Genomic DNA, 27,935 nt, shown 5'->3' with positions numbered 1-27,935 from the left:
AGAAATTTGTTTAACATTTAAAACTATTTTCTGCACATTCCAGCACATAAAATCAAATAGGTTTTTGTGTTTACACTCACTCTCTCAAATAGATGCAAGTAAAACACAGCAGAAAATAAATAAAATCAAAGACTAGCGGTCCTGTTGCTGTATTTTCACCTGTAAAGCAGGAGTAGGGTAGGCGGAGGTTTGCCCTGGTGCAGGTGTGCCGCAGCGGTCAGTTGAAGAATTTGCGAGTTTCTCTGTGAATTTCCCATTACGTGGTAGCGCACTCGGTGCTTGCTCGGAGGTTTAGGGGGTTTTTTTCGCTGTAAAAAGAAGTTTTCTCCCCACGCACAACAGACACTAATGTTTTTGTCACTTTTTATGGAATCAAACTCAAAGTAAGGTCAGTACTTCCACGCTTTAAACGCTGCATGCTCATACTCTCTCCCGCACTCGATATATTACCCATTGTTGATCTGCACACAGCTGTTGTCACGAACGTCGCACTCGCTTACATCACTGTCATGAGACATTCTCGCAAAAAAATCACGGTTTTAGTAACGCAGCGTTCCTACGGGAATGTAACGGTAATCTAATTACCGTTTTTGCAATAGTAATCCGTTACTTTACTCGTTACCTGAAAAAAGTAATCGGATTACTAACGCGTTACTGCCCATCTCTGGTCCTAACTAACAAAAATGTGAGACATACCCCCATAGCCATTTAATGTAAGTATAATTATTCCTATTGCTATGATGATTACCTTTCTATATGGTATCTGCCATCGTTATTGGGAAGAACTATTATTTCTTTAATGACTTAAAGTGCACACATATGCATGAGAAATTCAAAGGGGTTAGACAGTCATGCATTAACTGTAACAGTTTACTAATGGGATTAGTTTCTTAGAAAGAAAGTCTCAACTAAAAAGGAGTTCAAATTTCCAGAATTAAGAAATATCAAGGTTAGCGCACCCCCTAAAAAGGGTTTCAACTTTCCCCCCAAAAGGAAAATGACCAAGATTTTATTAAAATATTTTTATTATTTATTAAGGGGTTTAATTTACTTGCAAAAATCAAAATAACAGCAAAACATTTATAGAAACTCATTGCCATAACTATATGCAGACCAATCATGCGGTGGCGTGTAGTCACCCCCCCAAAGTGCCCCTAAAGTGGCCTTATTTACATGTTGTGTCTTATCCAAAATTAAGTGATGGGCCAGACCAGAGTCAACTTAGTCAATGAGATTCATGAAAAAGAAGAACGTCTATAGCTAAGAGGTGAGGGTAGCAACTAATGTACTACACATGACATCGCCCACTAGTGGAAAACACAGCAACTGCAGAGAAGTGTAATATACCTTTAGTTCACATGCTAATGCAAGTCATACTTTACAATATGGAGTCATTAACATTGAAAATAGAATGTTGCACGCCTTTATTAATATACTACAGGTGTTTAAAACAAACAAACAACTCCCTGAATCTCAGAGGATGAGGTGGAAGGAGTTCATGTAAGTTCTCAGTAGTTGTTTGCTGTAGTGTTGCTGTTCCTAAACCCACTGGAACTTAACTCCCCTTAAACAGGTAAAGCTAACTGCATGATTTAAAAAAACAAAACAAAAACACAAGCAGTGTACAGGAATTTGCATAAAGAGAGCTGCATGCTTCATACCACTTTTGTTTTATTTCTGTTCCACCCTGACAAACACATAATGCCAATCAAGGCAGAGAGTACGGTAAACACACAAATCAAGGGGAAATTCCAGGACTGTATGCACTGCAAAAATACATGTGAATGATAAAACTAAGCTGACAAATGCGGCCCAATGCTCCAGTGAATCTCTAAGGGGCTGAATGGCATGGGAATGAGCTTTTAGCAGAGACACCGGGGGTGGAAGAAAGGAGTCTCATTGCAAAAGAGTTGAATTACCATATCACTGAGGAGCAAATACAAAGCTCCTTGAGAGCAGCGGGGGATCCATCATCCAGTGAAGAGCGGTGTTGAAATGTGGATATTTCTGAGCGCTCAGACACCATACACTGGTAATAAGCAGTGGGGGTGATCACGCAGTTGTTTGAAGCTCACATTAAACGTACTAAAAAACATGTGAAACGAAAAAAAGAATTTTCTTGCCAATCTTTGTAAAATATGAGCTGCCTGTAAACAAATTAACATGAATTAAAGGCTTATAAATAAGAGCAAACAGTATGATTCTATTAAATGTTAAAGAGATTAGAAGCCCAAGTTTCCTCGAGCCATACAGTAGCCCAGTTTGTTTTCGTTCCCCAGGAAAGACATGAAGCCCACATAGGCCTCGATTTGAATGGGCTGGTTAAGGACCAGCACGCCATTGGCTTTCCCGGGAACCGGCTTCAAGGTGTGGACTTTCTGCGCTGCATCCTTCAGCTGTTCACGAAACTTTTCGACCTGTGGACCGGAGAACAGGAAAATCAGAAATACAGAGAATTCAGAGCACTTTGCTGTCTGCACACTTTTTTGCTTTGTGGTTCATTCCAGGATAAAAAAAAGAAAAACATTAACTGCCTCCAACTGACCCCCTCAGAATCAGCTAATTTTTTTTTTGTTTATATCACCAAACACCCAAATCCTGCTTATGTTTTTTTTTTTTTACTACAAAGGACTATATGTAGCCTTTTAAGGACAGAAAAAAGTCATTTATTAGATTGAAATATAATAAAATGCTGAAAACTTGCCTAATAGATTTCAGATTGTTCCTGTAAATCAGGAGTCTTCCTTACACATAAAGTTCCACAGGGTTCAGTGCTGAGACTCATACGTTTTTACAATATACATGCTTCTCTAAGATAATATTACAAAATGTATCATAAATTTTCAAAGCTATGCAGATGATATCCAGTTATGTTTATACATTAAGCAGGATGACAAATCAATTGATTAAACTATGGACATGTCTTAATGAATTTTCTAAACTAAGCTTCTTCTATTTCTCCCTAAAAAAACCCCTCAGGAACATAATCCCTGCTTTCTTTTCATCTGACCAGTATCAATACTGATCATGTTACATATCCTATCTCAGAGTGACACTGGGACTAACTAGCTCATGTATTTGTTACTTCTAGGCTGAACTATTGTAATTCATTATCAGGTTGTTGTACAAGCTCTCTAAAAAGACTTCGGTTGATTTTAAATGCTGCAGTGAGAGAAGTAAAAGGGGTAAGAAAGACAGACCACATTTGTCCGATATTAGTTTCTGTTCATTGGTTTCCTTTAAAATCCAAAGTTTAATCACAAAGCCTTCTCCTTAGATACTGAATGATCACGTAGAACATTATTACTATCCAGTCTGGATTCAGGAGAACCATCCCTTAGTTGTCCTACAATAGGCTCAGACTCCTTTAGTTTGTAGGCACAAGATAATCTGTGCTTGAATATCTCAGACAAAAATTAAACTAGACTTATTTTAATTAGGTGGAGCTTGTTTGCAACAGGTTTACTGTTAAGCAAACCAGTTGTGAAGGCTGGGTCTAACTCCTGGCTGTGTCTGTGACTGCACTGATGACTCCTACCTGAGTAAATGCGTGAGTAATAGCGCAATATGTGGGTGCAGCAATTTCCCTTTGAAGCTTTTCACCCTGGGGTGAAAGAAGTAAAAGAACTGATGTCTTATTAACATCTAACCTTTTCTGCATCTCACTCTATCGCATTCTCTGAACTTCTTTTTTAAACGTTGATTTAAACAGCAATCTCTTGAGATTAAACCCAAGTGTCTAAGAGCATTAAAACAAATAAGACAAGAATAAATAAATGAAATCAAGTGATCTAAAATACCCTCAAACAAACAACAAGCAACTAGAAGACAGTGAAAACATGCTGAGAACACAATGTTCCAACCTGGAAGATGTGTTTTAATTAGTTTAACCTCCTAAGACCTGAACTCTTCCACGGCATGCATTTTTAATTTCTCTTTGATATTTGGGCTGATTGGGACCCGATGAATGTAAAAACAAAGAATTACCAGATTTTTTTTTTTTACCTTATTTTTGTTTCTAAGACAAATAAGAGCCACATATGAGGATATTCGTTTAAAATTTTGATAGAACAGTAGCAGCATAATGTCCTCGTAAGTGGATATCAGGCCCTTGTAGAGCAAAATAGAGTATTTTGGGCTAAATAACCAAAAATGTGATGTCCACATATGTGGACACCAGGTCCTAGGAGGTTAAAGGCCAGATGGTGCTAATAAAAGGGCTGTTTTGATGCTAACTGAAAGAAAATCTATCAATTGATTTAGCCAGAATGATATTGTATGGCAAAATCTTAATAAAGAGTGAGATGTTTAATCGGAAATATACTCACGTTTGTGAAAAGGCTGGATTTGTCAGCGATATAAAATATTAAAGACTCTAAATCGCATCCATTGACTGTATTGACATGACAACTCAACACAATATGGGACATATGCTGAGAAAAAACCCATCCTCTAATTTTCGCCACACATTACGTCGTCTGTAGTATCTGCCCATAAACATCTTATGCTGAAGTTCTGCACAAATTTCCCCTTAATGCTCTTCAGTGTCATCGCGAAGGGTCTCCCTAACCTGAAACCTAAAATCCAGTCGTTTAAGTTTCCGTTCCAACACCTTTAAATGACGTTTTCCCTCCTTTTCATCCGTCATGTGTTCATCCACGCAGAAGTCAATAACCTTGCGTCACAACACTATTTTTTGTAACTCTTAATCTATGCAGAAGTGAAAATAAAACCAAGCAGCTTGTTTTGAAGTGGAAAGGAATTTCAAATGCAACGTTTCATGAAGCTCAACAAATGCTTCTGTGTACTTTTATATACAGCCTGTCAGTGAGCTGAAAGTACAGAGGCTGTATTTGATAAATAAAATGTTAATGTATGATAATGCAACTCAGAGATGGGGAAAGATGCAAGAGTGAAAGGACGCGGGAGAGACCTGAGAGATTATTTGCACAAGTTAAGAACTCACATTTTATGAGCTGTAAATTTAAAGCGATTCCTTTTACAGATCTTTATTAATCAGACAGCGCATCAGGACACGATGTGCTGCTGGTATTATCTGGTGATTTCATACCATCAAATGTAATTCACAACAAACTGCTGTTAGGAGACCGTTTTTACAATTTAAAACTGCCAAGCTGTTTGTTATGTGTCGGCTTTTTTGTGTTTGAATGATTCATAGGTCAGTGATAAGGTGGATTAACAAAGTTTTCTAAAAACTGTTCTTTGATTTGTCACTTTTAAAAGGGACAAGGGACAAGGATTGGAACCAAAATGAGTGAAAAAGCAGCCAGTGTCCAAAGAAGGACCATTAGAAAGCCTGGAGAACGACTGCTCTGGACCACTTTTAAATTAAAAGAGTAAGTATGGCTGATTGGAAGTAAAATACATAGAAATGAGGGATGACTTGAGACCCGTGCATGGTACTGTAATCTGCAGTAATGCAATGTGTTGGAGTGGTGAAGAACAAGTTGTGGTGTCTGTGCTCACTCTTAGATTAGATCAGTTTCGCCTCACTTGACAAATTCCACTGGCTTCTATTAACTAGGGGTGAGGGTTAGGATTCTTCCACCTGCCAAATTCAACTTTAACCCCTGCATAGATTCAGATGGGTGTTTGTCTTCAGTAGCTCATTAGGTGTTGAAAATGATGAATTGCACATCAGGTGTTATCTGATGGCTAATTCCAGCTAGTCATTTCGCAGTGCTGACTCATTTCGCCAGACAATGACTCCCAGCACACGGTTTCATTTTTGTTCACTTGATGGATCAGTTCATCCAAATTACAAATAGGTATGTTGCACTCACAGAAGGGAGTCATGCAGCTGCTGCACACTTGAACTGTTTTGAGAAATCTGAGTCCTCACCCTGTGCCAGCCTTCACAGGAAAAGCTCCTATTGGAAAATGTTTACATTAAGATTAAAGAAGATTACGTGGAATTGAAGGTGCAGTGCTTGGACCCACGTCTATAGGGTACAGACTGAAAGCTACACAGGGGGATGCTTCAAAAAGCATGCAAAGCACTGCATAGAACCAATGCGCAACCACCAGTCCAGTCAATATATTCTATAACCAGGACACTGCTACTGGAAATAAACTCCAAATAAACCACATCTACTTACATCACGAGATAAACTGGAAAATGTTTTGTGTGTGTGAGATTTGTGGCGAACCTCTATAGAGATCCATGCATGCTTAATCAACTTACATCAGTGAGAGCAGTGAAGACATCGCTGATCTTTCTCACGGGGTGGTACGTGAATGTGATGAAGGGGAAGTCGGTGGCGAAGGGGTTCCACCTGGAGGTAAAGGAAGGCTCTCTCAGCCGGTCCCAGAAGACTCGCACCCCTTCTCCGTTTCTCCTGAAAACGCACCAAAACACAAACATGAAAAAGTGTTCTCCTCTGCCAGTGACAACCGACTGAACCTTCATCAGATGAGTGATAAAAGGGCTGCATTCAAACAAATAAGTCCTTGTGTTATTTTGCGCTGGGAGCCATGCTTCGCTGCCTCACTGCACAAACAGAGACAGATACCGTAGATGCTTACAGGTGACAATTACAGGTGACACTTAAAAAAACACTAATTTTTTTGCTTACAGGTTTTAATTTCAATTTTCAATTCAATTTTATTTATATAGCGCCAAATCACAACAAAAGTCGCCTCAAGGCGCTTCATAGATACAGAGAAAAACCCAACAATCATATGACCCCCTATGAGCAAGCACTTTGGCGACAGTGGGAAGGAAAAACTCCCTTTTAACAGGAAGAAACCTCCGGCAGAACCAGGCTCAGGGAGGGGCGGCCATCTGCTGCGACCGGTTGGGGTGAGAGAAGGAAGACAGGATAAAAGACATGCTGTGGAAGAGAGACAGAGGTTAATAACAGATATGATTCAATGCAGAGAGGTCTATTAATACATAGTGAGTGAGAAAGGTGACTGGAAAGGAAAAACTCAATGCATCATGGGAATCCCCCGGCAGCCTACGTCTATTGCAGCATAACTAAGGGAGGATTCAGGGTCACCTGGTCCAGCCCTAACTATATGCTTTAGCAAAAAGGAAAGTTTTAAGCCTAATCTTAAAAGTAGAGATAGTTTCTGTCTCCCGAATCCAAACTGGAAGCTGGTTCCACAGAAGAGGGGCCTGAAAACTGAAGGCTCTGCCTCCCATTCTACTTTTAAATACTCTAGGAACAACAAGTAGGCCTGCAGAGCGAGAGCGAAGTGCTCTAATAGGGTGATATGGTACTACAAGGTCATTAAGATAAGATGGGGCCTGATTATTTAAGACCTTGTATGTGAGGAGCAGGATTTTGAATTCAATTCTGGACTTAACAGGAAGCCAATGAAGGGAAGCCAAAACAGGAGAAATATGCTCTCTCCTTCTAGTCCCTGTCAGTACTCTTGCTGCAGCATTTTGGATTAGCTGAAGGCTTTTCAGTGAGTTTTTTGGACATCCTGATAATAATGAATTACAGTAGTCCAGCCTGGAAGTAATAAATGCATGAACTAGTTTTTCAGCGTCACTCTGAGACAGGATATTTCTAATTTTAGAGATGTTGCGCAAATGGAAGAAAGCAGTCTTACATATTTGTTTAATATGTGCTTTGAAGGACATGTCCTGGTCAAAAATGACTCCAAGGTTCCTCACAGCGTTACTGGAGGCCAAGGTAATGTCATCCAGAGGAAGAATCTGGTTAGATACCATATTTCTAAGATTTTCAGGGCCGAGTACAATAACCTCAGTTTTATCTGAATTAAGAAGCAGAAAGTTAGCGGCCATCCAGGTCTTTATGTCTTTAAGACATTCCTGCAGTTTAACTAATTGGTGTGTGTTATCTGGCTTCATGGACAGATAGAGCTGGGTGTCATCTGCATAGCAGTGAAAATGTATGCTATGTCTTCTAATGATGCTGCCTAAGGGAAGCATGTATAATGTAAACAGAATTGGTCCTAGCACTGAACCCTGTGGAACTCCATAATTAACCTCAGTGTGTGAAGAGGACTCTCCATTTACATGCACAAATTGGAGTCTATTAGATAAATATGATACAAACCACTGCAGTGCAGTACCTGTAATACCTACAGCATGTTCTAATCGCTCTAATAGGATATTATGGTCAACAGTATCGAACGCTGCACTGAGGTCTAGCAGGACAAGCACAGAGATGAGTCCACTGTCAGAGGCCATAAGAAGATCATTTGTAACCTTCACTAAAGCTGTTTCTGTGCTGTGATGAGCTCTGAAACCTGACTGAAACTCTTCAAATAAACCATTCCTCTGCAGATGATCTGTTAGCTGTTTGACAACTACTCTTTCAAGGATTTTTGATATGAAAGGAAGGTTGGAGATTGGCCTATAATTAGCTAAGACTGCTGGGTCTAGAGATGGCTTTTTGAGTAAAGGTTTAACCACAGCCAGCTTGAAGGCCTGTGGTACATAGCCGATTATTAGAGATAGGTTGATCATATTTAAGATCGAAGAATTAACTGAGGTAAATAGTGTTAAAGTTCCTAATCAAGCCAAATGAGCATTAACTGCATTCGGGCTGGGTAATACTGAATCATGTCAGCCGTAGGGGTGTTTTTACTCAGCAATCGGTGGACCAGAACCCTCAGTCACACTTTCTTGATTTCTCTTTTTCATAGGCACACAGCCCGAGGATAAAGTGAGAGAAAATGATCCAGAATTGTGTTCCAGTACCTTCAGTCAAATCTGATGGTCAGTTAAATACAAAATAATGTCAAGCAGGTTTATTTTTCATGGTGTGGAGACACTTGCTACAGTCATCCCACAGTCCCGCTTATACCATATACAGTGTTTGTCTCTCATCCCTGCAACGCATTCATGCACGCAGATGTCAATAAAATTGTGATTGTGGAAATTCAGCATATGTGACGAATCCCGGCTACACACAAAAACAGCCGAGCAATGACGCCATCAAGAACAACTGGACTTTCCAATATTTCCAATGTTTGTTATCTTAGCTTCACTGTCTGCAAATATCTCTCAGAACTGTATCTGAAAAATGTTTATCACACATTTCTCTTGCATAAGATGCAAATAAACAGCATAAATTTTATCCAAAATCATTAACCAGTAAACCTGTCAGCTGTGAGGGGAAATCCTCAGCTCAGTGCAGCCTCACGCACCTGGGGGGTGGGGTTTGACCTGTCAATCAGCCAATTAATTCTGTCCTTTTAGCGATCAACTGGCAGTTTCTAGTAAACCTAGTGGAGTTTGTATCAACTCTCAGTTACAGTTTAAAAATTTATAGAAAATAAATAAATGTTTGGGGTTTTTTTTTTTTGCATGTTTCAAAATTTTAGTTTACTAAAAACAAAAAATGAAAGTGGAAGGAGCATAAATGGAATAGCTCTGTGCAGAGTGGCAGGTAATCTCCAGTGCGGTGCTTCAAACAGTTTAGCAAAAAATCAGCAAACACACAAACTGTTTCTGTTTGGATCATCATCTGCCTGCAAGCCGATGGTCCAGCTGCTGAATTTTCCAGGGAGAAAAAAGTTTTAAAAAAAGAGATGGAGAAAGATCTAAGAGGAGGATGAAAGATTGTTTTAAGTGACATTTGATAAACTGAAAACTAAGCTGACATTCTGGATTTTTCATGGATGGGAACATCATGTGCCGCTGAATTTATCTGGTTATTACATGTTCTGAAATAATTTGAAAAACAAATTGAATTGTAATCATCTATCCAATGAAAATGCTAGGAATTAGGGCTGTTCGATATAACGATATATATTTTGATGGTCACTGTAGTGGCTATATTAATTTCTTAAAGTTCTCTCTTTCTCTTATATTTTATATAACCACACTAGGGATGGACAAGCGCCTGTTTTTTTGCGTTGTGGTTAGCAACAACGACGGTAACAGCATCGCGTGTCCGCTTGTTTATGTTCCACATAAACCTTTCACAATAAAGCTCAAGATCCCGTTGAGACTTTTCAAAATAAACTGAATCACGTGAAAGAGCAGATTATTTACGGATGAGAAGTAAAAAAGAGCCGCCAGGTGCTAAAAAATAAACGTTAGAACAGGCTTTTCCCCGCAGCACGCCGTGTAATAAATACTCACAAAGAAAACGGCGGCTGTTACCATTTATGTCTAAAAATGTATCGTTTCATGCATCGGTTAAAACACTCGACTCCAGCTACATGACGCGCAGCTGGAAACACTTCCCGCAAGTCGAGCTGCTCGAGATTCACAGAATTTACAGAAAATGTTACATTTTTGTGATTTATATCGTTATCGGACGATAGAATTCTTATATCGGGATATGAGATTTTGGTCATATCGCACAGCCCTACTAGGAATTGTACAGTAGTTTAGTTTAGGCTAAACTAATTTGGACTGCCGTACAGCAGGCTGTTGTCTTCATGGTCACACGTAGGTTAGATCAGTGAAACAGGAAGTCCAGAGGGTTGGAGTTCTCCATCATATTAGAGGTTCTTTGTGTAGAAGATGACCATAAAAAAGAAATCTGTGACACGCTGAGATCAAAATCAAAATTGCTGTTAATAAGATATATTATAACATAATCTGCAACTAAGCTAACTGGTTAGCTCTGAAACAATGTAAAAAGGTTTAAAGTAATATAGATTAAACTTCTGTTTTTTATTATATCGGCAGTTTTTTACTCCTTCAATTAAAAGCAAACAAACAGGATATCAAGTGTTGTAGAGGAAGTGGGTTGTATTAATCCGTAAATTAGATTATTATCAAGCATTAAAAAGTTATTTTCTTAACAAATTAGCCTGTTAAACTGAAAAAAACAAACAGTTTTTGTTCTGATTAGATTTTATCTACTGCAGTGATTTTTAGCTGATGAATAATCTGCCTCAAAAAACAAATAAAGCTCTGAGGTGTACCCAAAAAAACCTGACAAACACTGTACAGTAAACATTTTACATGCACAAATAAAACACATAGCAACCTTCTGATATTTAATTCCTACATATTCGTGTATCATTTTGTTTCACTTATGTCCCTAAAGGGGACAAGCAGACCTGCTGGTTTCGTATTAACAACGTTAGAATAATACAAATCTGCACTGATCTGTCCTCGAGGTAAATACTTAATGTGAGGGCAATCTCATGTTTGCCAGGCTCAGAGGTAATCCACAGCGTGCTCATCATATTCTCTTTATTCTGCTGTTCTTTCTTTAGTCCTTCTAAAGTAAATACTGTAGGTTTTAATGAAAAAGCCCTCTAGTCATATATTTTCTGTTTAATGAAACCTCAGAAGACTGAGAGCAAACAGACGTCTAAACACTCACAGATCCCATCTTTGAAATGATGGTAGTGTTGCTCCACGTTTTGCAAAGATCGCCATAATTCTCTGTTTGCTGTTTATCCATCCAATGCTACAGAGGACTCACTAATAGTACTGCTGCTACTACTCAAAAGGAACAAGGTCAAAGAGAGTCCCACGCAGCCCCTCTGCACCTTTCAGAAAGTCAAATCAAATCATAAATATATCTAAGAAAATTTACACATGACTTCATTCATTTCAAAACCTCTGTGAAAAACACCTGGTAACGTTTTGAGATATCCATGGAAATGAAAATTTAAGTGTAAGCTTAAAAAAACAACATCAATAGCAAAAAGCTTACACATATCTTTTAGAATCTCGGGTTATATTTCCGAGTGGCCCAAGGCTCATGAACATAGATACAGCAGAGCTAAGGCAATTAACAAGGATGCTGCATGTTACTCTTTGAGATCTTCTCCTTTGTACAGATCCGACACCTACATTTGTTCTCCTTTCTTCACATCTAGGAGTAAAAAACAAATATCCAGGGACATTTCCTTCTCTCCTAAGTATTTAATTAGTAAAGAAATTAATTTGCTGCTTTGCGAAGACGAGAGGTGAGACAGGAGAACAAATTAAACACCTGATTATTGTTAAAGGCGCTGCTCCAAGAAAAACTCTACTGGATGTCACAGTACAAAATAATTTGGAGTTATTTTGGGTGTATGTTTTGTTTCCCTGCTGCACCCAGGTGGCTCCAACCTGCCAAATCCCGCTTTAACCCCTGATGTTACCTCAGCGAACACGGAGGAGTAACAGTGTTCCCCGCAGCACTAAAATCTCTCTGATGGCGCGTTGCTTGGAAAAATGCACGACTAGAGCAGAAGAATAGATGTAAAGCAACAGTATTTGTGGCGACTGAATTTGCCAATAATGTGATTACTGCGGTGTAATAAGTAAAACAATGTGTTTCAGATTATTATGCAGGTTGATACACTGAGTCTCAGTCTCTGGTAAGTGATGGTTTATTTAAAGGAAACATTACTTACAGATGTTCTTCCACTTTAATGAGCGAGTTAAAGTGTTTTCTTGCAGTGTGAGGAGGAAGAAAGATCATTTAGCAGATAAACAGGAGGCATAAGATCCCCGATATTTGCTGAAAGGTGAGGCGAGACCATCACACTGTGAAAGCCCAGATAATTGATTCAGAGCAGAATGTATGCGGTCTGATAAAGAAAGGTTTAAAAATGTAAAAATCGGATGGTGTTGTAGGTGGGCAGAACTGCAGCTTTAGAGAGGAGGTACTGGAGTTAACACTGGGCCTACATAATTAAGAAATGAAGGCATGAACATTTATTTTTTAAAGTCTGATCTACTTGCGCAGTAATTGCAACAGAGTTGTTTTGAGCTTATTTGACCTACTGAACTAGAACACAGTTGAGGGACTTACATAACCATACATACAAAACCAGCTACACAACCATCCCTGTTTTTTTGTAGTGTCTGTTTAACGCAGCAGGTACCAAATAAACATTTACTCAAAACAGTGGCTTGACAAACTTGCTGCAACAGGTTTGACTACTCCATCCATCACAATTGCATCTGCGGTTGAACAACAAAAAGAATACTGTTGCAGCAGCTTCATTATCCTTCTAAAGATAATTAAGAAGAAAAGCAGCGGGGAATTAACTGCTGTATATGTTTTGCTTTTTCTTCAGAACATTTCGTCCGTAGAACAAAAGCAAAAATGGTGGCATCACCATTTTTATGTCAGGAGAAGTTCAGGTAACATTTTAGAGTTTAAACTAGTTTGCAGAAGGTTCCTGTTCTGCAGGACATGCAAGTTAGAAACACTACACATAAAGCATTACACAATAAATCAAAGACGTGAAAGCAAGACATAAACAGCTACACAGTGAAGGTAACCAAAAGTGAAAGAAGACCAGAAGCTCTGTGAAGACTGCTTTAGTCAAAACAATATCAGTCTTTACTTGCGGTCATTCATGTTTGGTGGTTTTAGTTCTGGGATTAACTGCACTTTCACACAAACACCCACTGAAAGCCTAAAGCACCGTGAACAGCATTAAGACCCTCATGACACAGAGTAAATAAGTAAGTCAAAGATGGCACGAATAAGAAATGAAACAGAGGAGCTGAGGTTGGGGTGGGTTGCAAACCTGTTTGCAGGGCCACCAAAAAATTGTAGGCAGGCTAAGACAACTTGCATAGTGCACCCTGTATTGCATTTTCCAAAAGGACATGAGAGGATCCATCAGATGATTGGTTGGGATTGCAGGCTTGGATTAACTCTGTGACCTCACAGAACTAAAGCTATGCTCAGTTTGCCTGTTGGAAATGTATGGAAGAAGTTACTGCCAATCATCCAACCATCCATACATTCATTCATCTTCTCCTGAACCAAAGACTCGTCATGGTAGCATTCCAGCCGTCCTTTTCCCAGTAACATTTGACAGTTCCTCCTCGGGGATCCTGAGGCGTTCCTAGGCCAGATGATATATAACCTCCCCGCCTGGATAACCTCCATAGGTAGGTGTGCAGGAGGAATCCTTGTCAAATACCCGAAAAACGACTAGCTCCACTAAACAAGAGGAAGCAGTAAATTTACTATGATTTTCCACCAGATGGTCGATCTCCTCATTCTATTTCCAAGGTTGAGCCCCACCTCATTACGGCGCTGTACCTGTGGCCTTATTCTATTGGTCTTCATCCAGATCTCATGACCACAGGTCAGAGTTGGAAAATAGATAAGACTGTGTAAGACTGTGAAAGCTTAAGACTAATCTTTCTCTTCCTCCTAGTACAATTCTTGCATTCCAGTTGACCCATCTGTTGGTCCCCATCACCCATCTCAGCACCAAGGTTTTCTGCTGGAAACCACTGGATTGCTCACTCTTGGGTGGGGGAGAGATGCTGCCCCAAGTACTTTTGGATCTGAGTCATTTGAAGGTATAGTGTGAGGTTATTTTGTGTAAAATGTGGGATCTCGTTACAGTTTTTAGGGTTTTTGTTAAAAAAAAAAAATCTGTTTTCAAGCTGATGCTGGAATAAATGAAACTGATATTGTCTGAGGGAGGTTTGGGCGTTTTCCCTCTAATTTTGTAAGGTCTATGATATAAATAAAATTGAACTGAATGGAAATTTAGTTATCATTTTGAATCTGAAAGTAAAACATTTAATGGCTTGATTATTTGTATAACTGTTGGGGTTAGTGTCTAATGCAATGGCTGGTCTACTGTGGTTTAAAGATTTCTTTTATGATGTTGGAAGATATTCCTGAAAAAAAAAACCCATTGTATTAAATTTTTCCAAGTCCAACTTTTAGCGTTTCTTTGTTAAACACTATATTTATACGCTTTTTTGTAATGTTGTTTATATGCAGCTGATGTGTTTTTCACTTTTTCTTGGAAGGCAGATATGATCACTGGAGATAAGACAAATGCCCACACACCACCCTCGCTATCACAGATTCCTGTGACGATTTGCACCACACTGTGGATTTAACTCATTAACCTTCTGCACATTTTTAACACTGACAATCAGGTATGAAATAACACTGAACCCACACATGACTCATCGCTGCTTAAGTAGCACGGATGCGTGGAAGCACAAACACTCGGGTTTTTTCAGTGTTCAACACCGTGCAGAGACCCTGAAGTGAAGACAGATTTCAAGAGGCAACTTGCGCAATTTACTAAATAAAAACTGCAAACTGTCGCTTGCAAAGTGCAACTGTAGAACGCAGCCTGAGACGGATCCTGCGATTCTGTCAGCGGCTGTCACGGCTCAAGGTGGCGTGAGTGGTCGCAGTTTTTGGTGGCAAACGTACCTGCTGGTTTGCATATAATAAAAGGCGACAAAGAGGAGAAATAAATCAGGATGGAGATGATTTCCCAACAGTGTTCTCATTTCCTTAATGACCTGTCATGCCTATGTGCTCATTTTACCACATGCCTTGTGCAACAGAGCACTTCCTGCCAACCAGAATTAAACACCTGAGGCTAAACAATAGTGGTGTAGCTGTTGATATGTCACGGTCCCAGGGAGGGGCTGCATCATAATGCAATCATCTAGCCCTGTTTACACAAGTGCTTTCAAAATGACAATGTGGCTGCTGAACACTTTGTGCCTCCTCCTGAGCAAATGTTGTGCAGGTAGAAAAAGAAAAAATGGCACAAAAGCAAAGCCCAGCCTAAAAGACTGATTATATTTCAGCTCCAAGGGTGAGGATGGTGGAGTTAGGTTTGTACACACTGCCCTTTGTAAAAGTGCGCACCTATTGCCCGAGTATCAATGAGGATATAAAAAAGCTTTGGAGAATTCCACAGGTAAGCTATCACTGTGAGAGGGACCAGCCCAAACAGGCAGAGCAGGGCTAGGCTTTCCAGCCAGAGGCCTTGGAAGTTTTCACTGTGTTTATTTGGCAGAGCTGGGGTTGGACTTTCACTGCACCTCATTTCGTTACAGCCACCGAATCACACAACTGGAAAAACAGGCAATCAGGGCCGATTCAAGGTTTGCACCAAAATAAAGGCGAGAAAAAGGTCAAACTGGGGAAATCCACCCTTCCCTGACCTTCCCATTGCAGTTCCACTTAATACACAGTGTTTATACAAAATGCACACATGCCTAAGAGAAGCACTGTTTTCTGAGCTTTAGGGCAGGTGACGATAAATTCCTCACTGGGCTTTCAAGCGCTTCGGACTCATAAGTCAACATGCAAGATAAATATCAATCCCAGCTCCAGTTATCATGGCAAGTGTCCCACATTGTCTAAGAGCACATAAACAAATCTGGTCTGATTGCTCAACACAGCCTGCGGGTTTGTCAGCCATCCATAGATGTATCCATCAAACAAGGTTGCACTGAAAGGACTAAAAACAGATGAAAAGCAAAGGTGGATCGGTACGTAGAAAAACAAAGAGAAGATGGGGAATTGAGCTGCACACATGATCAGACTGCTTATGCAACCTCTGAAGCTTAAAACACACAGCCGTGATACTGTACATACAGTCGTGGATACGCTGCGATATCATAGCTGCAGGCTGTTGGCAATGATGTTTCCACCGTGAAAAAGCAGAGTCCACAGGCTGAAAGCTGCTCCCCAGGTGTCTGAATTTACAGCGGCCTGCCCCAAACCATGAGTCTGAGTCTACTGCCGTTTATTAATTCATACTGTACACCACGGGTGCAACCTGCATACACACTCTGCTCCTCATTTACGCTTTGGGCTTCTTAGCTTGTTTGTTTCCTGTTGTATTTACAGTTGGAACAAGACTTGCACTACAGGTAGAGCTACAAAGCTAGGCATTATATTCTTACAGTTACGTATGTGATTTTGCTGGGCTTTGTTTCACTTGTGCAAATTCAAATCTGATTGTTTTTTAATTTTGCATTTTATGCAGAGGACAGTTTGTGTTTTTAAAAGTGCAATTATGGCAAAGCCCACTGAACCTTTTTTGCACGTGTTTCAGGTTTACTGTTTAGCTTGATCTAAACAGACTACAGACTGAACACATTCCTAAGTCCTGGTCCTGGTAATGAGTTGATAGTCCAGCTCATGATATTTTTAGTGCTTCTCTTGTGTCTGTGGTGAACTCTGCTTCTGTTTTCTTTCCTGTTCACTTTTCAATGAATCCAAATTCTACCTATTCATAGCATCAACACCATAGACCAAAAAAAAGATGTCTGCAGCACCGTAACTTCACCTTAATGGAAATAAAGGATCCACTGGTGGACCATGCAAGCTCAGCAAACATTTACTGCATACTTGATGTTGACTGTGGCACTTGCACAAATTTATTTAACACTTTTCTCCGTAATTTTACTGATACAAATGTGAAAAACCTCACTCCTCTTCCAATTTTTGCAAATTTCTATTTATGTGACTAACTATAGAACATTTGCCCATCAAGTTTGAGTTCAAAAGGTAACGTTCAAAAGACTTTCTTATTTTTCTTTATGATAAATGTACAGATTGAAAAATCTAGCTGAGCTATAATACAAATATATGGAATTAGCCTGCTTTGGTTTACAACAGCTGCAGCTGCTTTCACTTAATGCTCATCTCATGAGGTCTGCAACTGTGTATTTTGCTGATGATACATTAAGTACCTACTTTGTACTGACTGCCACCTGCTGTCTGAATGTATATGCTGCTTTAGTTTGTATAGGTGTGGTCGAATGACTTCACTACAGCCTAAAAGCAGAATAAAGACGTTTAACACACCATTCATCTGTAACATACAAGTTAATTACCTCGCTTGTATGAGTGAAGAAGCATTTTATTTATTAAAACTAACTTGAGCAGATGAAGATGGGGGCTAAATAATAGTTGGCTACACACATTCTGAAGCCTTATAGAGAGAAAAGTATCCGACCAGATGAGAAGCAAAGGAGAGCAGAGCTGGGATTACTTCTAGCCCTCTTAAATATATATTTTTTCTTACAACAGTTACTGAAGCAACCTCTAGCGGGGCTTCTTTAAACCTCCACACCCAGCTCTCTCAGACAGGAATAAAGAAAATAGATGATGTGCTGGGTAATTAGATTGTCTAGACAGTTTGGAAAGAAGGCACTTAAAACACATCTTTCCCCACAGATGCGGAAGAAACTGTGCTTTTTCTTCACGGGTGCACCTGGAGAATGTGTGAAGGAAACAAAATAATCAGGACTAAAAATACTGACACTCCCTCCACGGTTTCCAGTGACATCATCAAGGTTTTGGGAGACTGGTGGGGTGCACACACACACACACACACACACACACACACACACACACACACACACACACACACACACACACACAAATAAGAGGTACTACACACACAATGTGCTTATTTCTGAGGAGGTTGGGAACACTTGAGGTCAATTGTTAAGAGAAGTGCTTTCACTCAGGAACTTTAATTGTATTATTACTTTTAGGCAATCAGACTAAAAATGGAAATAATCAAATTAAAGAGTCAGCCTTTGATGTCATCTCTCTGATGCCGTGCCTTTGATATAGAAATGTAGCCGACAGTAGTACATTTAATGCCACAAACTGCCTCACTGCGGTCAGACAATGTGCTGATTTTTTGCCAGAGCCGTATCCCATACCATGAAAGGGGTTTGGACGTGATCCTATCATCATCCATGATGACATGACATGAAGAAATGTGATGTGGCGTGCTCCTGACTTGAACCTTCCCTTCACCAAGGGTGCACACTGACATCAAGTGGTCAGATAACAACTGTCAGCATTCAAATCACGCTGCGGCTGCCTCGAAGAATAACAGCACAAAAATCACACAGGTAGCAGAATTTCTCTGCTCTAGGTCAGTAAAAGAATTGTTTCATCACTCTGTGAGCTTTTTGATTTATAAAGGAAGAAGAAGCCTTTGTATTTGATTAATGCAGCCCCGCTGGGTGGGATCAACATTGCAGACGGAGGTGGAGCATTGCATATTCCTGATAAGGGAATGTGAACCAACAGGCATTTAAAGGGTGCTTTTCCAGTCATACTGACCATCCAAAGCTCGTTTACACTATAGTGAGCAGATCCCAACAGACAATGCAAACAAATAGGTGCAGGTATTTGAATGTAATTTTCCCAGCTCCTGCGTTAAGTAAATGCAGTGAACATATGGCGAGCACTTTGTATCCCAGTGGATGGAACGATGACTACAGCATTTTTTAATCTGGTCACCCTAATTCACCCACACATATAGTACTTTCTGGACCACCTATATATTCAAGGGTTTCTAGAAAGGTGCTGGAAGCAATCCCAGCTGACTTTGGGTTAGTCTGTTATAGGGAGAGCAGAGACATTCCAACTAGGAACCTTCCTGATGTAAGACGCAAGGCGACAACGCTGCAAACTGCACCATCATTACTTCCCCGCATTATTGTTTGTGATTTTTTAAATGCACAGGAAGTAACTAGAACACCTGCATTCAATTTGCCAGCAGCAGATCACAGTTAAATAGTTTCACAGCTCTGTTTTGTGTCCAAAGATGTGAAGGCACGACACAATTCAAAAACCAATGGCTTAAGCCAGATATGTACTGCAGGTCACATGGATGTGTTCCTCTGGACATCGGCTCCACACAGAAGCACTGCAACAAAGACTTTCGCAATACGACTGTAGTCGCCTAAGATTGTGGTTTATTTTTATTAAATTCATGTTTTATGCAACCTTCAGTGAACACCATTTCCCATAAGCCCTGGGGTGTTAGCGAGACACATGTTTCGAGTGAACAGAAACTCATAGAGGAGCTATGGGGACATGACGTCATGACTTTGGCTCTGTCTTTTCTCTGTTCGCCACTGAGCTCCTCCATCACTCAGAAACAAATCATTAACACTGCAGCTCATCTCCCCAGCCGGCCTCGTATTAAGGTGTCGTGTGGAAACAAAGTTTTCGTGAAGCGTCAAAAGAGGAGCGAAGCAGGAAGATTCATTTCCATATATACATGAACATTACTGTAGATCGGCTTCTCTCAAAATAGGAACGACCTAGACAAAAAAAAAGAAGACACTTCCTGGGGGAGAGACGAAGAGGAAGACGGGGAATGAAAGGGAAGGAGTGCTGAAGATGAAGACAGAAAGAGGAAATGTTTGAGGCTCCAGTCTTTCTCATTTGAAACCGTCTCTTTACTGCCGGACTCCCGGGTGGCTTCCACGAGCATTTTATGTATAATTTAATGTAACGCGCGGAGATAAAACCTCCAATAAAGGCCGCGCTCTCTAAGCTCTTCACAGCACATTACGTTTTATTCATCAAATTAGTTTTAGTTGGTTTGGTATCCCCTGAGCCGTCTTTAAAAGGTTTAGATGAAAGGACTGCATTAATTTTGCCACTAATCAGTTAAGTGACAGCTCCAAGTGACAGCTCTGCAACTCCTTACCCTCAAAAACCTTGCTGCAAACACTCTCGCCATCCACGCTGTCCCCATTTGCTCCTTGCACCGATCCGCCGCGCACATTTCACACTTTCTCCTACATCTTCTAACGTTTCTTTAAATTTGACACCGTGTTATATGATACTAGATTAAAATCAGCTGTGAGATGATTACAGACCGGCCACAAATGTGACCGGGCATGTTTAACGTTAAGGCGTAACGGTTAATGATGAAGCAAAGGGACTTATTCTTCACGGGGAATTGAGCTTTGTGAAACAAATTAGAGCAGAGTGAAGATAATTGGAGCTAATATTTATAATTCTCCAGGCAGACATTTTCGTTTGTTAATGACCGACTAAACCCCACAAAGAGTAGTTTAATGTAGTGTCAGGAAGCTTTCGTGGTTATGATTCAGAGCCACAACACTCTAAACTTCTGCATTTAACCCTGAAGTCAGCAAACTAGTTTAGGGACTAAAATGACCGTCACAATCCCATTTGATTTTGTACAGTAAAAGCTTTTTTCTTTAATTAACACCGCTGTTTGCTCTGTTTAAATACCAATGTGAAATTCCTCCAAACATTTGTAGGCATACAGGACATTTCTTGAGCTCCCCCTTTTCTTTTTATTTTGCTTCCTAGGACCAAGACAAGGAGTCATTTTTTAAATGGTCTTGAGCAATAGTTCTTCTGTTTTTTCAGTTACTCTATGGACATTAGCTGCTTATTCTCCAATTTTCAGTCCAGTCCTTGCATCTGACAATTTTCAGAGGTTTTATTTGATCTTTTTTCACTGAACTAACCCAAACAAATCAGACAACTTAGCAAAAAACGATTTCAAATTGCATCCTTGGGCATTCGTTAATAGCAAAAAGCTACTTTGGCTGATCTGTTATTCACAAAGGCTCACCACACCAGGTAGCTCCGCATGTATGATTTGGCAAATTTGTTTTACATGAAATGGCCTTGTTAATATTAGATTCAAGGTCTTTCACTTGTTAGGCAAACGTGTAAACCACTAAACACCAGAACCACTACTTTATGTTCTAATTTCTAATTTAGCTGAACCGATAAAAAAAGAAAACTGGGCAAGTGGAGGACAAAAAAAGAAGTTTCAGGCCTAAGAAACTATCTATAGCATACAGTATCGTAAAGTCATGTCCTTAAGAAACAGGAAGCAACGGTTCACAGAAGCCTAATCAGAAATAGTCTCAGCAGAATTTACAGCTGTCATTCCTAAGGAAGGAAAAGAGGAAGAAAAGGCTGAGGAATGCAAAATGACACAAGAACTGGACTGAAAGCCAGTAACAACAGGTCTGATGGAGAGATAAAGCCAAATTTGACATTTTCGGTTCAAATCATAGTAGGCATGTACAGAGAGCCATCTGTAAAACATGGTCTGTCGTGGTTTGGGTTGTGTTTCAGATAAATCTTGTCAAAACTGATGAAATAACAACAGCTGAAAAGTATGGTTTGATTTTGATCCACCATAGCACTGTTGCCTCATAGTAAGAAGGTCCTGAGTTCAATTCCACTATCAGGCCGAGGTCTTTTTGTGTGCAGTTTGCATGTTCTCCACCTGTTTGCGTGGGTTCGCTTCAGAAACTCCGGCTTCCTCCCACAGTCCAAAGACAAGCACTTAGTGGGGATAGGCTAATTGGAAACCCTAAATTGCCCATAGGTGTGAATGTGAGTGCAAATGGTTGTCTGTGTCTATGTGTTAGCCATGCAACAGACTGGTGACCTGTCCAGTATGTACCCCGCCTCTCGCCCTAAGACAGCTGGGATAGGCTCCAGCGCCCCCAAGACCCTGAAAAGGATAATCGGAAGCAAATGGATGGACAGATAACACCATCCGCAAAACATCTGATTGGCAACAGCTTAATTTTTAGCATGAAAATGATCTTAAACACACTACCAATGCAGTACCTTTTGTTAAAAGGGTTGGCATAATAAGCATATGCTTCAGCCAATACCTTTTGATTAGCCTTGTCTTGTGCTTTCTTGCTAATCAATAAATCAAGTAAGACATACCTGAATAGAAAAAACACACAATTGAGCACTAACAGTCATGGACTGGCCTCCACAGAGCCCAGACCTCAACATTGTTTTAGCAGTGTGGAATCACCATGATAGAGAAAAAAAAACAAAAGGCATCCAACATCCAAAGAAGAGCTTTGATTGTCCTTTAAGAAGCCTACCTAAAAGAAGACTACTTAAAGAAAAGACAAAAAAGCTGAATAACAAATTTCAGTCTGTGTTGACGAATAAAAGTCAGACTAAATATTGACTTTCAAGGTTGGCCGGATAGTACAAACACTGTTTTTGCCTTATGTAAAGTATTTCCATGTATGTTTGCACATTTCAATTAATCCCTGCACCTCATTTAAATTTTCCAGAAAAATGTAAAGAAATGAGGGGTGGGTTTTTTGCACACTGTAGATGATAAGCATTAGTAATCAACTGACAGTCGTATTGTTTTTGAATGTCATTTTTACAGTCCACTAACCCTACTCAGTGACTCGAATCTTAAAGCTTAAAGCTTAGAAGGCACATTTTACTGTTGGACAAAATGAGCGGACTTACTCCAGCAGGGAGCGCTTTGGGAAGCTGAAGGTGCCATGGGAGATGCGGTCCACAAAGTTAAGCGGGATCCTCTGCATCTGGTCACAGTTGAACATCATGAAGTCGTACTTGAAGACCAGGAGAGAGAATTCTGTGATGAGAACAATGCGCTCCTTTTCATTGTTCCAGTGATCCACTCTGAAACAACCAAACAGTGTGTGAGCAAGAACAACTGTCACCAAAAGAACAACAGAACAGAAAAAAGCAGGTTTTTAAATGTTAAATAAAAAAATATTTCAGCTTCAGTATTCAAATATTACAATGTCAGCACTCAAACCGCTCCCAACAAAAGGTATTCTTAAGTTATTGTGCTTTCACTGACTCGTCATAGTCTTCTTAAAGTAAACTAACTTGTTTATTCACCTGCTATAAAGATGGATTAGCAGCATTGCAGCATTAGGAAATAGCATCAGCAACAAGAAAATCAATCTCACTCATTTATTACTTCACTAAAAACCTTTCAAAACACTTAATGAAATGTTTTACATTTTTCATCAGCAAGTTTAAAAAACAAGCAAAAATAGCCAAAAATGATTGGAATTCTGGAGGTCATATAAAGTTAACATGCACACATATTGTAGAGCTGCTCAATTATGTACTCTTACAGTTCACGAAGTAAAATAAAAATGCCCTGGGCAAAAATCATACAATATGGATGTAAGCATTTCTGAAGCCCTAAATTTTTACTGGAAAAATGGGCTTTCTTTTATGCCCTCAAAATGTTTCCAAAAATGTTTGCAGTACCAATTGAAATCACAAAAAAAGCATCATTAAACACACATACATCCACACACTCCATCCCTCACCGCTGTGCGAACAGCTAATTCGTGGTGGCATGGATTCTCTCGGAGAAGCTCCCTTTCTTACAGCCCACTGAGCTGGGCGCACGTGGTCACCTCAGAGTGAAACACTCCTGATTGTTGCTGGCATCCGTAAGCCAGAGAAGACAGTTCACTGAACAGTCAAAGCTTTATAGAAAGGTGTGGGTGAAGAGCTGTGACTGTGCTGATGAAATGAGTTAACCTTGACTGGGCACGGGCAGCAAGCATGCTACAGATGTGATGCAGAGATCCACAGTCACACTGTGGGTGGGCTGACATGCTGTTAAGCACTCGAGCCTGACAAAACAAACTGTTGGTCAGGACAGAAACCGACAGGAAGTACCTCTGCAGGACCCTGCACACTGTTTGGTAGGGTACATTTTGAAAAATTGTTTGTTTTCTTTCCACTAGCTTTTGCTACAGCTAGCAGACTGTTAGCATAGCTTAAAATCTCAAAGGAGTTGGTGAGCGGCCGCTGATCAATGAGCTCAACTGCGTTGCTTAAAACTGAGATAAATATCTATCTATCATTACCACAATTCACACAATTTCCCAGACATGTCTTTATCTCTGGTTGCCACATTGCTGCTGGTTGCCGCCCCTTTAGAAATATGGTTGCATACAACTCTAAGCTAAATATGAAGGCACAGTGGCTTCTAAATGGCTTGGCTTATCATGAAGATTGGAAAAAGACACAAGTCCATCCTGAGACAATGAGATCTATGTATGCTAAAAGTAAAGCCAGCTAGAAAACAGGACAGACCAGGTTTTATCTCTGGACAATCAAAAGAAGCATTTAATTGCCCAGATTTACCCAAAGTATGTAAAGTATGTCTTTAAGTAACTTAAAGAATCTTCCGGGGCTTTTCTGAAAATTAACTGATGGAAAATAGTGTAACTAACATTATTTCTCTCATTTTTAAACACCACCTAGTGTATTTTTAAAAGATGGCCCTATTATAAGAAATGTACAGCAATTGAGATGACTCTTTGTAAAGCAAGTGACAACCTTCAGCTAAGCCAAATTTGAGGAATTTCTCATGCTTTGCTGACATAAGTCTTCAGCCTCCCTTGGGGCAAATTCTGCAGCAGAGTCGCAAAATTACCACATGATGCACTCTTTCTGTTTCTTGAAGTCCTACGCTGGCTTCTATGGCCATGATAACAGCGGGCCAAATGTAGGACAGGCGTTAACGTGCATGTGTGTGTGTGTGTATATGTACCCAGAACTGCATAAACTGGGATGCATTATTCATTCTCACATGGCCAGCCTTTTAAATGTTTCCTGAAAGCTTGTGCAGGAGTGATGCAACCTGACATCACATTGAGTGCACTTTGTAAATGTCTTGCAGTCACTTTGTGTTGCTCTGCGTTCAATCACTATCTCTGCTTGAGATTAAGAGGTATTCGAGGGGTTTTTTTTTTGGCTTTGATGAGAACAGAAACATTTGGAAATATAGCAAAAATAAAATATCAGCTTTTTCCTACGTCTAAGTGTTTTAGATGGAAAAACCCCACACATTCACATTCTGATGAGCGCATTAGGAGCAACTCGGGGTTCAGTATCTCGCCTGAGGCTACTTTGGCATGCAGATTGGAGGAGCCGGGGATCAAACCACCATCCTTCAATCGGTGCATGACCCGCATTACCTCCTGAGCCACAGCCAGCTGATCAACCTGCGTGTGGCGAGACAAGAAAGGCTAGCGAATTAGCAGCAACTGAACTTCCAAAATAAGTGCAAATGGACTATCCACTAGTAAATCGATCACATCGTTCTCTCAAAGACAGTAACTGGAATACACCTGTGTTCAAGTTTGAGTTAGCTAGATCAGGACAGAACAGAATATGATTTGAATGAATTCATATGAATGAACACAATATGAAATTGCTCATTTTTTCTAGTGTTTTCAGTCATCGATTATCAGGGATGGGTAATTAATTTTCACAAAGGGCTCTGTGAGAAACTGGGACTGCTGTAGAGAGCAAAAACCAAGAAGCTTATCAATAAATAAAATGAATATTGAGCAGAATCGAGTTTAGATTATTTGTGCGGCCCTCCACAACAGCCCCAGCTTCTCATGGGCCCATTGGGAAAATGAACGAGCGACCTTGATATATAAAAACAACTCAAACGTAAAAGCTGATACAACATTTAAATGGATTTTACAAATGACTTAGGCTTAGGTTAAAGCAAACAGTCCTGACTAGCGGAACTCATCCTTTTATGCATGTTGCAGCACTTTGGGTGTCATGTTTCCTTTCTGCTCTTTAATGTATGACCTCTTTTACTTTGTTTGACTTGGTTTCTACTGTGGGTTTATTTCCCTTTTAGTCCAGGAAAACAAACTTATGTTTAGTCACAACTCATTTGGTGCCACCTCTTTTGTCCAGTCTGGTTATAACAAAACAAATGCATTCAAAAAAAGACTTTTAAATTATTTTAGTACAAGTGTACTACTATATTATAATGAATTATTAGCCTTTTATTAAATGTTTAATAGTGTTTCTAAATGCTAAATGTGGGTGATGGTGTGGGGTTGAGGGTAAAGGTAAAAGGTTTTAACTTGGCGCACAAGGCGCGGCACACTCAAACATGGAGGTGTATAACAGAACATGATCTTATGAACTCACTCTGCCATCAGCCAAATGCTGAGAACGCTGCCATCTACCTCCTCATTCACCAGAGCTTCAACGTCTTTGATGGCCTGATTCAGAGTGCCAGGCTGAGGAGACAGAAATGCACGGGTGTCACTTTCTAATTTTCCATTGTGACAATCACAACGTGTGCACAGAAAGCTTAAGGGGTAATCTTTGAGGCAGATGTGCAGCTGGGACTAGTAAAATGTCAGCGTGTGTGCGTGTCAAACGAAATCACAATAAACACAAGCATGAAGCCCGGGCGTGTGAAAAATGTCTGCGAACGAAGAGAGCCAAGCATGTAGAAATGTGAGTAAGTCAGGTATTTGAACACACGAGGGAACACTCCAGCGCAGAACACACTGTCAGCTGTGAGCATTTCTGGTTTTGAATGATCTGCCAGTCTTGCACTTTATGTTTTATTATTTCAATGCCAAGCTGGAGAGAGTGAAAAGATTAGGAGTTCATATTGAGGTGCTCTTGACAGTCATTCTGTAATCTGAGGATGGTGCTGAGCTGGCCTGGCAACATGGCAGGTATGACTGATTTCGCATCAAAATCCAAAACAACAGGCCTGCAGTGAACAGAATCTTAGCGATGCTGATGACGTTCAGCTTGTTGTTGGTACTTTTTTTTAAGTAAAAAAAGGTATTCCAGCCTATATACTCATTTTTTTCTAACATAAACTCACCTTTATTATGTTTGGTGCTATACAGATTACTTACATGGTTCTGTTGAAACCTTTGCACACTTTATACTTTATCATTATTTAAAAAGAAAGTTTTTAATTATGTTACCCAGGTGTGTGGCCCACTCTGGGCTGATGAGTTTAAGCCACAGACAGGAAACAGCTTAGGCATGTTTCAACCACAAGTTAAGTACGGCATTAAAACCAGGAAGAAGCTTGCTCCTTCGAGCCAGATGAGCTACTTTCTCATATGGAGTCCTATGAAATGACAAATTATATGTAGTGTCTCCTAAATATAGTAAATAAAGAAGATAGTGTATTAAAAAATGAAAGTATTCTAAATAAAAGTCTAACCCAGGAGTCAGTGCGCTTACAGAAATGTGTGACATATTACTGGGAGCACTTTGCGTCAAGAGGAAACGCTGATGATATTTTACCCTTAACACGAAGAACTTCCTTAGTTTAAACTGGTCCAGGGTGGGCTCCACCAGTAGGTGACGGCCCTGGGTCGAGGTGGCCACGCTCTCCGCTGGCCGCTCCTGCGCGTCCCCTTTGCGGCCAGCAGCTGTCTGAGAGTCCTCCGGAGGGGTCGGAGAGGAGCTGAGATCAACCTCCTCCTCCGCCTGCTGCTGCTGCTGCTCTTCACTTCCTTTAACTACTTCATCCTCCGCGTCTGCCATGATGAGGCTTCACAACTCTTCTGTTAAAAGAAGTCAGAATACTGATGTGTCTGGATCTGATTCTGTCGGCGCCTTCCCAGCGACGGGTTCCTGCACGCAGTTTTTCCGAATCGATACTTAAGTCGAGTTATTCTTAGAAGCTGGTAATACAGGTTTCTTACCTTAGATTATAGAAGGTGCAGTACGTGTGGAAAGGTACAGTAAGGCAGGAGCAACAGGTGCACGACTTCCTTGTTCCGGGCCCAGTGTTTGTTTTGAATGGCGGCGGACTGCAGCGCTCACGTTTGCGCACATCCGATTTACACAGACAGCGCATGG

General features: G+C 40.3%; 1 protein-coding gene across 1 annotated transcript; it reads right to left on the bottom strand.

The window, feature by feature from the left end:
* Positions 1–27,932, bottom strand: tprg1 (tumor protein p63 regulated 1). The gene is made up of 6 exons (XM_084921814.1): positions 27,779–27,932; positions 27,375–27,637; positions 26,244–26,335; positions 22,752–22,928; positions 6,206–6,359; positions 1–2,417 (listed from the first exon to the last, which is right to left on the bottom strand). The coding sequence occupies exons 2-6, from the start codon at positions 27,615–27,617 to the stop codon at positions 2,223–2,225; spliced, it is 861 nt and encodes a 286-aa protein (XP_084777940.1). The 5' UTR covers positions 27,618–27,637; positions 27,779–27,932; the 3' UTR covers positions 1–2,222.
* Between the last annotated feature and the right edge of the window lie 3 nt (positions 27,933–27,935).

The sequence above is a fragment of the Perissodus microlepis genome, chromosome 23 (assembly GCF_051167445.1).
Source record: "Perissodus microlepis isolate ML-2025 ecotype Zambia chromosome 23, ASM5116744v1, whole genome shotgun sequence".
NCBI classification, from domain to species: Eukaryota; Metazoa; Chordata; class Actinopteri; order Cichliformes; family Cichlidae; genus Perissodus; species Perissodus microlepis.
The sequence above is the reverse complement of the archived record's forward strand: the minus strand, read 5'-3'. Positions and strand labels throughout refer to the sequence as shown.

Bases quoted from the DNA above. Each gene is read 5' to 3' on its own strand.
- tprg1 (XM_084921814.1), bottom strand. From the start codon at position 27,617: ATGGCAGACGCGGAGGATGAAGTAGTTAAAGGAAGTGAAGAGCAGCAG. The intron at 26,336-27,374 runs GTAAAATATCAT...CTGTCTCCTCAG, and splicing joins GGAAGTTCTTCGTGTTAAGG to CCTGGCACTCTGAATCAGGC. The intron at 22,929-26,243 runs GTGAGTTCATAA...TGGTTGTTTCAG, and splicing joins AGCATTTGGCTGATGGCAGA to AGTGGATCACTGGAACAATG.